This window comes from Engystomops pustulosus, chromosome 10 (assembly GCF_040894005.1).
Source record: "Engystomops pustulosus chromosome 10, aEngPut4.maternal, whole genome shotgun sequence".
NCBI classification, from domain to species: domain Eukaryota; kingdom Metazoa; phylum Chordata; class Amphibia; order Anura; family Leptodactylidae; genus Engystomops; species Engystomops pustulosus.
In genome coordinates this window covers 73,453,062-73,468,479 of record NC_092420.1, presented here as the reverse complement: position 1 = coordinate 73,468,479, position 15,418 = coordinate 73,453,062, and the positions used below count along the sequence as shown (strand labels likewise).

General features: G+C 44.4%; 1 protein-coding gene across 8 annotated transcripts in view; it reads left to right on the top strand.

Annotated features, from left to right (window-relative positions):
• Nucleotides 1-15,418, top strand: part of LOC140104322 (uncharacterized) — a 51,668-nt gene that overhangs the window by 20,318 nt on the left and 15,932 nt on the right. For 7 of the 8 annotated variants that reach the window (XM_072127825.1, XM_072127824.1, XM_072127820.1 and 4 more), the window contains exons 6-8: nucleotides 6,472-6,537; nucleotides 13,175-13,222; nucleotides 14,486-14,530. In XM_072127825.1, the coding sequence (XP_071983926.1) occupies nucleotides 6,472-6,537; nucleotides 13,175-13,222; nucleotides 14,486-14,530 (159 nt within the window). The remainder of the gene's footprint in view (nucleotides 1-6,471; nucleotides 6,538-13,174; nucleotides 13,223-14,485; nucleotides 14,531-15,418) is intronic. The other variant, XM_072127819.1, reaches the window with a different exon arrangement.

The following is a 15,418-nucleotide window of genomic DNA, read 5'->3' as shown; positions in this document are numbered from 1 at the left end:
TTATAATTGCTAACAATATACTGTATATCTGGGCACAGCACAGCACTACTACTCATATGCCGTATATACTCGAGTATAAGCCGAGTTTTTCAGCACAAAAAATGTGCTGAAAAACCCAAACTCGGCTTATACTCGAGTGAAAAAAAACCTCTCACCTCTCCGGCGCCCCGGCATGTCTTCTGCGTGTTCATCAGTCAGCGGCAGGTCCCTGTGATGTCGCAGGCTCTGTTGTCAGCGGCGGCCGCTGGAATAGTATTGTGTGTGCCGGTAGCCGGCACAAACACTGATGTCAGCGTCGGCGCTGATGTCAGAGCTGTGCGCTGCACGGGCCTGCTGCTGACTGATGCATTAAACAGAAGACCTGCCGGGGCACCAGAGAGGTGAGGTTTGTTTGGTTTTTTTATCTAATGTCTGTAAAACAGGGCGGGGGAGGGGCTACATAACGCGGTCATAGATATAACAGATCGGGGGGGCCGCTTGTATTACGGGGTAGGTGATGGCGATATACTGGTGCATGGGGGCTGACAGGCTATACAAAGGTAGGGCATGGGCTAGATGGCTATATACTGGGGCAGGGGTTGGATGGCCATATACTGGGGCACGGACTGGATGGCTATATACTGGGGCACGGACTGGATGGCTATATACTGGGGCAAGGGCTGGATGGCTATATACTGGGGCAAGGGCTGGATGGCTATATACTACAGGGGCTGGATGGCTATATACTGGGGCAGGGGCTGGCAGGTTATATACTACAGGGGCTGGATGGCTATATACTGGGGCAGGGGCTAGATGGCTATATACTACAGGGGCTGGATGGCTATATACTGGGGCAGGGGCTGGCAGGTTATATACTACAGGGGCTGGATGGCTATATACTGGAGCAGGGGCTTGCAGGTTATATATTACAGGGGCTGGATGGCTATATACTGGGGCAGGGGCTGGATGGCTATATACTGGGGCAGGGGCTGGCAGGTTATATACTACAGGGGCTGGATGGCTATATACTGGGGTAGGGACTGGCAGGCTAAATACTACAGGGGCTGGCTGTATACTACAGGGGCTGGTAGGCTATATACTACAGGGGCTGGTAGGCTATATACTGCAGGGGCTGGTAGGCTATATACTACAGGGGGTTGGCTGGCTATATACAGGGGGGAGGGGGCTGTGACCAATGCATTTCCCACCCTTGACTTATATTCGAGTCAATAGGTTTTCCCAATTATTGGTGGTAGAATTAGGGGCCTCGGCTTATACTCCGGTCGGCTTATAGCCGGCACAAACACTGATGTCAGCGTCGGCGCTGATGTCAGAGCTGTGCGCTGCACAGGCCTGCTGCTGACTGATGCATCACACAGAAGACCTGCCTTGGCACCAGAGAGGTGAGGTTTGTTTGTTTTTTTTATCTAATGTCTGTAAAACGGGGCGGGGGAGGGGCTACATAACGCGTTCATAGATATAACAGATCAGGGGGGCCGCCTGCATTACGGGGTAGGTGATGGCTATATACTGGTGCATGGGGGCTGGCAGGCTATACAAAGGTAGGGCATGGGCTAGATGGCTATATACTGGGGCAGGGGCTGGATGGCCATATACTGGGGCACGGACTGGATGGCTATATACTGGGGCATGGACTGGATGGCTATATACTGGGGCAGGGGCTGGATGGCTATATACTGGGGCAGGGGCTGGCAGGTTATATACTACAGGGGCTGGATGGCTATAACCTGCCAGCCCCTGCCCCAGTATATAGCCATCCAGCCCCTGTAGTATATAACCTGCCAGCCCCTGCCCCAGTATATAGCCATCCAGCCCCTGCCCCAGTATATAGCCATCCAGCCCTGTAGTATATAACCTGCCAGCCCCTGCCCCAGTATATATACTACAGGGGCTGGATGGCTATATACTGGGGCAGGGGCTGGATGGCTATATACTGGGGCACGGACTGGATGGCTATATACTGGGGCAGGGGCTGGATGGCTATATACTGGGGCAGGGGATGGCAGGTTATATACTACAGTGGCTGGATGGCTATATACTGGGGCAGGGGCTGGCAGGTTATATACTACAGGGGCTGGATGGCGATATATACTGGGGCAGGGGCTGGATGGCTATATACCGGGGCAGGGGCTGGATGGCTTTATACTACAGGGGCTGGATGGCTATATACTGGGGCAGGGGCTGGCAGGTTATATACTACAGGGGCTGGATGGCTATAACCTGCCAGCCCCTGCCCCAGTATATAGCCATCCAGCCCCTGTAGTATATAACCTTCCAGCCCCTGCCCCAGTATATAGCCATCCAGCCCTGTAGTATATAACCTGCCAGCCCCTGCCCCAGTATATATACTACAGGGGCTGGATGGCTATATACTGGGGCAGGGGCTGGATGGCTATATACTGGGGCACGGACTGGATGGCTATATACTGGGGCAGGGGCTGGATGGCTATATACTGGGGCAGGGGATGGCAGGTTATATACTACAGTGGCTGGATGGCTATATACTGGGGCAGGGGCTGGCAGGTTATATACTACAGGGGCTGGATGGCGATATATACTGGGGCAGGGGCTGGATGGCTATATACCGGGGCAGGGGCTGGATGGCTTTATACTACAGGGGCTGGATGGCTATATACTGGGGCAGGGGCTAGCAGGTTATATACTACAAGGGCTGGATGGCTATATACTGGGGCAGGGGCTGGATGGCTATATACTGGGGCAGGGGCTGGCAGGTTATATACTACAGGGGCTGGATGGCTATATACTGGGGCAGGGGCTTGCAGGTTATATATTACAGGGGCTGGATGGCTATATACTGGGGCAGGGGCTAGATGGCTATATACTGGGGCAGGGGCTGGCAGGTTATATACTACAGGGGCTGAATGGCTATATACTGGGGCAGGGACTGGCAGGCTATATACTACAGGGGCTGGCTGTATACTACAGGGGCTGGTAGGCTATATACTACAGGGGGTTGGCTGGCTATATACTGGGGGGGGGCTGTGACCAATGCATTTCCCACCCTTGACTTATATTCGAGTCAATAGGTTTTCCCAATTATTGGTGGTAGAATTAGGGGCCTCGGCTTATACTCGGGTCGGCTTATAGCCGGCACAAACACTGATGTCAGCGTCGGCGCTGTCAGAGCTGTGCGCTGCACGGGCCTGCTGCTGACTGATGCATCACACAGAAGACCTGCCGGGGCACCGGAGAGGTGAGGTTTGTTTGGTTTTTTTATCTAATGTCTGTAAAACGGGGCGGGGGAGAAGGGCTGCATAACGCGGTCATAGATATAACAGATCGGGGGGGCCGCCTGCATTACGGGGTAGGTGATGGCTATATACTGGTGCATGGGGGCTGGTAGGCTATACAAAGGTAGGGCATGGGCTAGATGGCCATATACTGGGGCACGGACTGGATGGCTATATACTGGGGCACGGACTGGATGGCTATATACTGGGGCACGGACTGGATGGCTATATACTGGGGCAGGGGCTGGATGGCTATATACTGGGGCAGGGGCTGGCAGGTAATATACTACAGGGGCTGGATGGCTATATACTGGGGCAGGGGCTGGCAGGTTATATACTACAGGGGCTGGATGGCTATATACTGGGGCAGGGGCTGGCAGGTTATATACTACAGGGGCTGGATGGCTATATACTGGGGCAGGGGCTGGATGGCTATATACTGGGGCAGGGGCTGGATGGCTATATACTACAGGGGCTGGATGGCTATATACTGGGGCAGGGGCTGGCAGGTTATATACTACAGGGGCTGGATGGCTATATACTGGGGCAGGGGTTGGATGGCTATATACTGGGACTGGGGCTGGCAGGTTATATACTACAGGAGCTGGATGGCTATATACTGGGGCAGGGGCTGGATGGCTATATACTGGGGCAGGGGCTGGCAGGTTATATACTACAGGGGCTGAATGGCTATATACTGGGGTAGGGACTGGCAGGCTATATACTACAGGGGCTGGCTGTATACTACAGGGGCTGGTAGGCTATATACTACAGGGGCTGGTAGGCTATATACTACAGGGAGTTGGTTGGCTATATACTGGGGGAGGGGGCTGTGACCAATGCATTTCCCACCCTTGACTTATATTCGAGTCAATAGGTTTTCCCAATTATTGGTGGTAGAATTCGGGGCCTCGGCTTATACTCGGGTCGGCTTATACTCGAGTATGTATGGTACTGTATATCTGGGCACAGCACAGCACAACACTACTACTCATATACTGTACTGTACTGTATAACAGTAAACTGCTTCAAAATGGTTATTGCCATTTACACATCTGTGGTGCGCGGGGGGGGGGGGGGGCTTGGTGTTACAGTATCAGGGCTGGCCTAACTTATGGAAATTGTGTCACAGGCAGTGTTGTGGTCTGCTAGACCTGTGTCCCTCACACTTGCCCGCACAACATCTTGTGGTGGTGCAAATCTGTAATAACCCACTTAGACAGTTATAAGGATGATTATTAGGGAAATACAGGACCAGAACCAATATTAATACATAGATACGGGACCAGAGCAAAGACAATTATATAGATATATTTTGAAACCAAGTCCATTATATAAATATGAAACCAAAACCAAGATTACTACATATTTACATTACCAGAACCAAACTTACTATATAGATACCGCACTGGAACCAAGCTTACTACATAGATATGTATATACCAAAACTAAAATTATTGTATGGATATATATATACTAATACTAAAATAACTATGTAGTTAAGTCTACAAAACTTTTGTGTGTATCCATGTTATGTAACCTTTAATGTTACTGCCTTTTTTTTTGCTAAACACAAAAGCATAGTAGATACATCCATTATGTTGAGTAATGGGTAACAGATGTCATTTAGTTGCCATCCATTATCATACATTTACAAAGAAGCAGCACTTGGATGTTTGTCCCTGCAGCGTCAACGTCTTTTGGGCACATGGTCTGTGTGGTCTCAGGTCCGACAGAGTTCACCATCTTTTAAGTGGTGTATGTAAGTGCTTGGGCTTGCGAAACAATTTGAAAGTTAAATACTGCGCTCTGTCCAGATAATTTGGATCGTCCAATGGCACTGCCCCAAATTTGTTTCGCATGGAAGCCAGCACAGCTGCGCCAAACACCGATCACGTGGGCCAAAATACCAGCGCAGACCTCAGCTTAAAATCTCTTGACGTATCGTATATCTGGGCACAACACTATGGGGCACATTTACTTACCCGGCTGCTTTAGTCCACGAGGTCCAGAGTGTCCGATGATCAGGCAGTCTGGCACGATTCATTAAGATTATGTGCCCGATTTCCTGCAAGTGTCACTTCCCCGATCAGGTCCGCCGGAATTCACCATCTTCCTCCCTTCCTCCCATATGTAAGTGCATGGCTTGTGACACAATTTTTAAGTTAACTCCAGCGGTTTGTCCATATTCTTCAGACTGTCTGATGACCCACCCCTGTGACGCATGAAAGCCGGCGCGATTGCGACACAATTCGATTGCGTGCAACACTATCGCCTGCTAAATACCTGTCCCAGTGGCACAATCCCATCGGAAAACTTAGTAAATAAGTTTTAATAAGTAAATATATTTACGCCTATGCTGTAAATTTGGGCACTGCACAGCACTACTACTCTAATCTTGTGTATATAGGTGAATGTGGGAAGGTAAGGACTATAATCTTTGCACTGGGTCTAACAATGTCTTAGAACCCCCCTGGATCCAGTACATACAGTTTGGTTCATGTATTTTAATATTCTCACTGGATCTAGCCTAAGAAAAGTCAAATTGATATAATAATTACATTAGTAATTTAGGGTGCTGTCACACTTTTAAATGGACTGAAAACGCATGCGTTGTTGTATGTTTACCATGCGTTTTGCTGGTTTAAGGGTGCGGTCACACATTGCAGTTAAAACTGCGTCGCAATTAGTTTTGGGTTGGTTTCAGGTGATATTACTGATTTTAACAAGTGAAAGACATTAAATCAACAGGCGAATGACATTTGTGGAACAGCTTTCTCCTTCAAAATCAAATTCACCCGTTCAGTTCATGTCTTTCACCTGTAAAATTGACAAAACTGCACCTAAAACCACCTCAAAACTCATTGTGATGCAGTTTTAATTGCAACGTGTGACTGCACCCTAAATCGTGTATTAACTTTTTCCCAGCTGCTTACACTTCCACAAATGAAAAACAGATTCAAACCAGCCAAAAATACAGAACGGACAAAGAGCGCAATGTGTGACAGCACTTAATTAGTAAATTAGATTCTGCCAAGTAATTTTACCTACAGTCATACAGATGATTCAAAAATGAGATTATTGTCTAATCAAAAAATGGAGTTTACTTTTTATGCAGTTGTAAAAGCTTTTGAAGGAATTCAAATGTCAAATTGAAAAGAGAATGAATAGATCCATGTTTCTACTGTGTAAAATATTCAGAATTTTACTCCCACTACAGGAGGACGCTTTAACCGCAGCCAATAAGACTCTAGATGAAGTGGTTCCCCAAATGTCTGCAATGCTTGTAAGTTTTTTCCTATTTCCTTCAATGAGACTGGACAGCATAGCCGTTACTGTGGAATTAAGATATAGTGTTATTATTTATCATTAATAATTATCGAGCACCGTTAATTCCACTCTATATGGGAGGGTTGATGATGGGGTTAGGAGGTGGAGTTTGGTAAGGTAGGGGTGTAAGGGGACAGATACTAAATAAGTTTGTGTCTGTATCTTTGTCTGCTTTTCTCCTCCTGCTGGACAGCAAAACCTTTGTCTCTGTCCACTATTATTTCTACAACTGATTCAGCATCCACCATTCACCATAAGCTATTTTTTATTCTAGTAGGGCACTAATGTTATGTATGCTTTATGTATGAAATGTATTGTATGTGTGCACCTCAAAGGTATATCCCTTTAAGACTCCTGTGTGTACATAGAGCTGCTCTTGTTCAGATTGTCCATAGGGGAGCTACTTGTTCCATTGCAGCTGCAACCTGACCCCTGAATTTTCAGCATTTTCTTTGATATATTTTTGTGAGAAAAAAGCACAGTTTTTGACCGGAATCCTGAGTGACTACTTTTTATAACGGCTAGAAGAACCCACATCTCAACATATGGTGGCAGCAGTGTAATAGCTGTTTATCCTGGGCAAAGTACAGTTTACCACTCAGCTGAAGGCAGGACATACCAGGAGGGTTTAGACCTATTGCCCACAACTAGTGTGATACGATTTAGGGTACATTCCCACAAACACGCTGGAGAAGAGGTGGGATGAGGTCCCCTCTCCATAGAGCATGGCAGCGCCCTGCTGTAACATAGCAAAATATAGGACAAGTCCTATATTTTGGTGGTCACGGTACAGCGAGACAACACTCATCGCACAGTGACTAGGCGCCACAGACATCAAAGGGGACTGATACTGGTCCCCATTACGTACGCGTGAATGAGCCCTTACTCGTAACACACTTGCATCGTTACCTTGCCTGAATATCTTGCCTTAACGCTTAGATTCTCTAAGCGTGTGGACAAGACATTCAGGCAAGTGTGACATGAGTAAATTATATTAAACTCTCCTATAGGCAATAGGCTTAATAGTGACGATGTCTGCTAGATAATCTTAGTGCATTAAAGTATCTACACGTCGCAATCTGGCAGAGGACTACAAGACTAGACTGACACAGACAATTAAGAAGGAAGCTCTAGTAGCCGAGGCACCAGAAAATCCTGAAAACAAGTCGCCCTTCAGCTTTCCATCCCCCAAATTATAGATAGAAAGTTTGGCCCATTGCACGCACAAGCTTAATTTAACAAGTTTAACCCCTTAAGGACGCAGCCTGTTTGCAGGTTAAGGCTCGCAACTTTTTTTTGAAATTTGACCAGTGTCTTTTCTTGTGGTAATAACTTTTGAACAGTGTTACTTATCAAAGCGATTCTGAGATTGTTTTTTCCCCACATGTTGTACTTCATTTTAGTGGTACAATTTGGCTGATAAGTTTTGCGTTTATTTACAAAAAAAAGAAAAAAAATGATGAATTTTTAGAAAAATTTGCCATTTTCGAAATTCAAAATCACCGCGTTTTCAGGCAGATAGATTTACCACCTAAATAACTTGCAGAATAACATTTCCCATTTGTCTACTTTACATTTTCATAATTTTTGAAATGTTTGGATAATTTATTTTGACGTCACGCGGCCTACAAATCGAATAGCGATTTTCCGTATTTTCGGAATTGACTATTTTGGGGATAAATACTGTTTGAAATCAAATTTTACATATTTAGCAACAAAACCCCCTATATAACCAACCCATTTTCAAATCTGCACCCCTCAAACTATCAGAAACAGCATTTACAAAGATTGTTAACCCCTTGAGATCTTCATAGTAATTGAATCAAAATGGCGGTGAAATTTAGAATGGTCAAATTTTGTCGGTTATACGTTCATTTAGCCCTAAAATTTACACATTTCCAAAAGATAAAAAGAGAAAACTCACCATAAAATTTGTTCAGCAATTTCTCCTGAGTGCAGCGACCCCCCACATGTGGACATTACTTGTGTTATGGGGGCACAGTGAGGCGCAGAAGGGAAGGAGCACCCTGCAGCTGCCAGGATTTTAGTTTTCTGGTTGCCCCCTTTTGAAGGCTATAAAATTTTCGCTTTTCCGTTATTTGGGTCATGTGACGGCATTTTTTTTGCGGGACGAGATGCTTTTTCCAGTGTTACCATTTTGGGGTTGGTATCACCTATTGTTGAAAATTTTGGAACTTTTTTTGAGGTCATGAGTAGAAAAGCATCAATTCTGTACTGGATTTTTCACTTTTTTTTTTCGTGTTCACCATATAGCCTAATAATCCTGTTATCTTTATTCTATGGGTTGATACGATTACGGGGATACCAGACATGAATATTTTTTCTTATGTTTTACTAAATTTGCCAAATAAAACCCTAATGTGGGGAAAAATCTATCATTTTTGCATCACTGTCTTCCAAGTGGCATAACATTGTTACGTTTTTGGCTACAGAGCTGGTTGATGGCTTTTATTTTGCGGGACATGTTGTTCTTTGCAACAATATCTTTTTGGAGTACATATGTTTTGTTGATCACTTTTTATTGCATTTTTAGTGGGATATAATAGGTAAAAATCATAATTTTTGGCGGGTTTTTGACGTTTTTTTTTTTTACGGCGTTCATTATATGGGTTCAATAGTTATTTAGTTTTATTCTATGGATTGTTACAGACGCGGTGATACTATATATGTGGGGTTTGTGTTATGATTTAGACTTTTTTGAGCGTTATATGTCTCTTTAAATGTTTTGGGGCTTATGGGCATTTTTAGTAATTTATAAAGTAATTTTTTATTGAAAAACATTATTTTGTACATTTTTTACATGATCCACCATGGGATATGAACAAGCAATCATCTGATTGCTTGTTCTTGATAATACTCTGCAATACTAATGTATTGCAGGGTATTATCAGTGCCAGCCTATGCAGATGCATAGGCTGACACTTTGCCTTTAAGATGACGTCACAGACGCCATCTTAAAGGTAAACCCTCCAGGCTTCTCTGGGGTCCCGATCGGACCCCATAGGAGCCAAAACAGCGATCGCCCCCCCCAAAAAGGGTGCGGGGGGGCCGATCGTGGGGTAAAGACCCCCAGAAGGCATGTTAAATGCCGCGGTCGCGTTGACCGAGGCATTTAACGGGTTAAACACCCGCGATCGGAGCCCACTCCGACCGCGGGTGTTAGCCGGGGATGTCAGCGGTAGATTACCGCTGAAATCCCGCGGCTAACGATGCCGGTTCGGCTGCTATGCAGCGCTGAACCGGCATCGGCTCTGCGCAGTAGCTGTACTGCGCTGAGCGCTAATTGTGGGACTCAGCGCAGTACAGCTACGGCGCAGAGCGCTAAGGGGTTAATTACAGATTTCTGTTCAATTAGTCTTGTTTTGATGTTCCAAGTGGTCTGTCCAACATAGGCCATACTACATGGACATTTCAACATGTAAATAACATTAGAGCTATCACAAGTATGGAACCCTCAGATCTCAATAGAAATACTCTTACTGGGATGACTAAATGACAGACCTTTAATAATGCCAGTGCAATTTTGCCGCAATAAACAAAGGCACATCCCCTTTTTCTGTGTGTTCAAAATCAGCAGACTTGGGGCTTATTAGCTGATCTTACCAATTAATTTGCTATAGATCGTCCTTCTTTATATACAAACTTTGGGCGATCCATGAACAATTTACCATATTGTGGCTCATATCTAAGTATAAGTATAGCCTTTGAGAAAAAAACTTTGAAGGTCCTCCAAAAGTTCTGAAACCACAGATTGAAAGAAGGTGGAAGATGCACATCCTCCATTCCTCAAGAAGCTTGACTCTAGTATATAGAATATAGCAGTGGTGGCGAACCTATGGCACGGGTGCCAGAGTTGGCACTCAGACCCCTTTCTGCGGGCACTCAGGCCATTGTCCAAGGACAGAGTTCACCAAACACTGAATCTTCCTGCAGTCCCAGGAAACTTAAGAGATGCTGCTCTCAGCGCTATGGTAAAGCGACACTTTATTGGATGTTTGGAACTGCGGGAATAGTAAGAAGGTGTTGACAGAACTGCATTATCTTTGGAGCTCATCCTGCTGAACCCACCATGCTTCCTGAACAGAGAAACCCTGGAGAGAAGCTACAATGATGTCTGTCTTTGCCCTCCTGTCAGCTGTATTGGTGGCCTCAGAGGGTCGATACAATTAAGAACAGAAGCAATAAGTTACTGTATATCAATTCCATACTGGCACTTCACGGTAAATAAGTGGATTTTGGTTGTAGTTTGGGCACTTGGCCTGTGAAAGGTTTGCCATCACTGGTATATAGTATAATATTTCTACAGTCCAGGGCGATTGCAGTCTTAATCCGTCCCTGCTGGGATGGCTAGACATTTTAAGGAAAAGAACCATAAAAGTATATGATCTGAGATGAGTAAATCTTGAACAAATTGAAGGGGACGATTCAGCTTTTATTAAGTATAAGTTGTTACAGCGAGAGGTATTCTTGATATGCTAAGAGGCTAGATACATCCATACTAGGAATTCACGGCTTGTTTACTATTTCTAATACAAAGCTGATGCAAATGTGATGACCACTTGCTGCGTTGGAGGTACACATTGCTAATATGTGAAGCGAAATTTATGATTTCAATCATCCTTAGCTCCATCATACCTATCTTTCACCTGCTAGAAGAAGCTCTTCAGGCCATGACAGAGGATGTAATAATGGTAGACAAGCAAGAAGAGGAGAAAAGCACAGATTGGGGTCCCAAAATGGCGCTCTGCTACCACACTCTCCAGCCAGAGAACAGATTTGGAGCAGGAGGAAGATGAGGAGGAGTTGGATGACACCCAGAGCATCTCAAAGGCATCACTGGAGCGTGGCTGAGGATATGCAGATGGAGACACCTTCCACTGAGGACAGCTTGTCCTAGCCCCTAGGCACCCTGGGCCACATGAGCCACTATATGCTCCAGTGCCTGTTCACTGACACTCAAGTTGTCCAGATACATACTCAACTTTGCTGTATATTGAATGGCCTACCTGCTGGATCCATGCTACATGGATAACATAGTATCCTTCATTCCAATACTAGAGTATGAGACTAAAATGAGGGAGTAGAAGCGCACTTAGTGCAGGCACTACTGGCCGAGTTCCACTGCAAAATTGAGAGCTCAGTGGCTGCTCTTGGTGGAGAAGGAAGTCACTAATGCAGCAGGAACACTAGCAAAGTGAGAACTGGTAGAATGTGGAATGCCACATTCACACCTCCTCAATTTTTACCACCATCGGATGGAGCACATAGTACCAGGGGGCAGCACACGGTGTATGATTATCTATCCACACGTCTCCTGGTACTGAAGGATAGATTCTCTCTGTTCAATTTCTTGGTTGGAATAATGGTCACATGGCCAAAGCTTGCCCTCTATGCCATGTGGCTGCTGTACTGTCAGAGTACTCTCTGTGCAGCACCGCAGGTGGTATCACCAAAAAGTGGATCTGCCTCTCTACAACCAATGTGGATACCTTAACATTTATTAAGATAACTTGGTTCTGCTAGTGTCTGAATAAGTTCTGCATTTCCAGAACATCAACTCAAAATTTTTGGATTCTGGATTAATGGAACTAATGGAATTAAATTCTGCATTTGAATAACTGGGTCTGAACACCCAGAGCACCTTTAACCACAGTGATAGGAAGGTTGTGTGGTTTTCCCATTGCTTCTTTTACCGCTATGAGTAACTGGGTGTGAACATCCTGAGTACACCAGTTTTTTGAAGGGGTCTAGCCAAATTGCATTTCGGGAATAATAAAAGCCTGGAACTTGTTAAATCTGGCCTGCTGTGCACCGGCTCCCAGGTTTAAATGTATTTAAAGGGCACCTACCACCCCGATTCTACCTATAAAGGTAGAAGGGGTGGTAGGTGGATGGATGGGACGTGAGGATAGCCCTTTTTTGGGCTAATCCTCACGTCCCGGGTGTCTTTTACAAAACTTTATTACATGTATATGCAAATTTTTTTATGCGGCTACTGGGGCGTGGAGTAGCCGGACATGAGGCTACTAGTCGCGGCTACTCCACGCCCCAGTAGCAGCGTTACTCCGCCTACCGCATGCGCAGAACGCAGGGGACCCGGACGAGGGCGCGCAGCTACCAGGAGCTGCGCGCCGAAGATTATCTGGTAGGCGGAGTAACGCGGCTACTGGGGGGTGGAGTAGCCGCGACTAGTAGCCTCATGTCCGGCTACTCCACGCCCCAGTAGCCGCATAAAAAAATTTGCATATACATGTAATAAAGTTTTGTAAAAGACACCCGGGACGTGAGGATTAGCCCAAAAAAGGGCTATCCTCACGTCCCATTCATCCACCTACCACCCCTTCTACCTTTATAGGTAGAATCTGGGTGGTAGGTTCCCTTTAAGGTTCCCATAAATGTAATAACAGTTCCTATAAATACTGCAAGAAAAAATATTGATACTAATTATTATTTTGACTATGTAATTTATGTAATTTATTCCCTATTAGAGCAGGTGTAATGACAGCCTTACTCCTGCTGTCAACTTTTATATATAAATGTCAAGAAAAATAATTGTCATTGTGTTTCTCCAGGACCATCTAAACCTAAGTAACGATGTAACGGATGTACTATGTACCATGGTAAGTTTACAATTATACATTGCCAGGGGTTCAGTGCCAGGTTTAAAGTGAAATTCACTAAAGCTTAAGAAAGTTTGTAACCATTTAATTAACCCCTAAATGACCTGGCCTTTTTTTGTTTTTTCATTTCCATTTTTCACTCCCTACCTTCAAAAATCTATTCAAAAACAGATTGCATTTCATAGTGACGGCATTTAATATTCCATGCCGTGTACTGGGAAGTGGAAAAAAAATTCCAAATGCAATGAAAATGGTGAAAAAAGGTATTTGTGGGCTTGGATATTACGGCTTTCACTGAGCGCCCCAAATGACATGCCTACTTTATTCTTTGGGTCAGTATGATTACGGAGATACCAAATTTGTATAGGTTTTATGATGTTTTCATACATTTACAAAAATTAAAACCTCCCATAAAAAAATGTCTTTTTTGATTTCGCCATCTTCTGGCACCAATAACTTTTTCATACTTTGGTGTATGGAGCTGTGGGTGGTGTAATTTTTTGCAACTTTTGATGTCATTTTCATTGATATAACTTTTAGGACTGTGAGACCTTTTGATCACTTTTTATTGATTCTTTTATTTTTTTTCAAAATGGCAAAAAAGTGCCATTTTTTACTTTTCGTTACGGTGTCAAACGCAGTGAAAAAACTTTATCATATTTTGATAGATTCGGCATTTTCAGATGCATCGATAACTAAAGTGTTTATGATTTTTACTGTTTATTAATTGTTATATCAGTTCTAGGGAAAGGAGGGTGATTTTTTTTTTAAACTTTTTTTATTTTTACTATTTTTCAGACTTCCTAGGGTACATTAACCCTAGGTTGTCTGATCGATTTTCCTCCTCACTCATTTCAATGTGCTGATAGCACATTGTAATGATAGGGTTAACAGGAGTCAGCCTTGGGTCTTCAGAAGATGATGCCCATGCGCCGCCATCTTTTTGAAACCGCCAGCAGCTTTGCCGTCGGCGGGAAAACACCGGCGATCGGGGCTAGCACCAATCGTGGGTGTTATCGGGAAGTCTTTGCTGCAATATGCACCAGGACCCGACGCGCGCCATACTATTATTGCGCGCAACGGTAAGGGGTTAATTGATTAAATAAGTAATTATCTCTCTACAAAACTGTGGTGTTCAAAATGAATATGAAACATATTCTAGTAATCTCTCTGGTAATATGCCACATATGGAAATGCATTAATATTCATTATCTGTAGAGTTCATAAATTCTGAAAAAAAAATATTTCTGTTAATAATTACAGGCGGATCATGCTGTGCTATCAACCTGTATGAAGAAGGCCCTGATGGTACATACATACAAATCTAATATATAAAGCTAAACGTGTGTTTAGCTAAAAATGTGTGTATGTATGTATGTAAGTCCGCTAAAGGAATCTGCACAGCCACGTTTACAATTACCAAATTTTGCACAGTCGCTCTCTGTGAGAACGTCATAGACTAGGTATTGAGTCAAAATTTTCAACCCACACCATATACAGGAGCCATTGTCTGATGCTGTGACAGTTAGAAGCTGTGACATGATTGGTTGCTATTTTGTCATGAGTCATTACCATACATACTTGTGTATAAGCCTAGTTTTGCAGCACAAAAAATGTGCTAAAAAATCTCACCTAGGCATACACACAAGTCAATTAAAAAAATAAACTTACATACTCACCTTCTGGCGTCCCTGATGCTCGTTGCGGCTTCCTGATGCTCGTCACGGGTCCTCTTCTGCTTCTCCGCTTTAACAGCTGTCAGAGCCGCGGCCATTCTCTGATGATGCGGCTGATGACTTCATAATATGATGTACAGTGGAGAGGAGACTGAAGAAGAGCCGTGGAGAGTCGCGCCAAGCATCGAGGACCGCCGGAAGATGGGTATGTAAGTTTATTTTTTACTACTGGGAGCTGGCTGGCTATATACTACTGGGGGCTTGCTGGCTATGTACTGGGAGGCTGTGACCAATGCATTTTCCACTCTCGGCTTATACTCGAGTCAATAGGTTTTTACAGCTTTTGGTGGCAAAATTAGGGGCCTTGGCTTATACTCGGGGCAGCTTTTACTCACGTATATATGATAATATGAGCTCTAAGCTTTGATTGGTTACTATAGGCAACAAGTATAAGACAGCTTATGTGTACAGTAAGATGGATAGGGATAAAGAGATAAGGGGAAAATTTTTCAGAACTCTT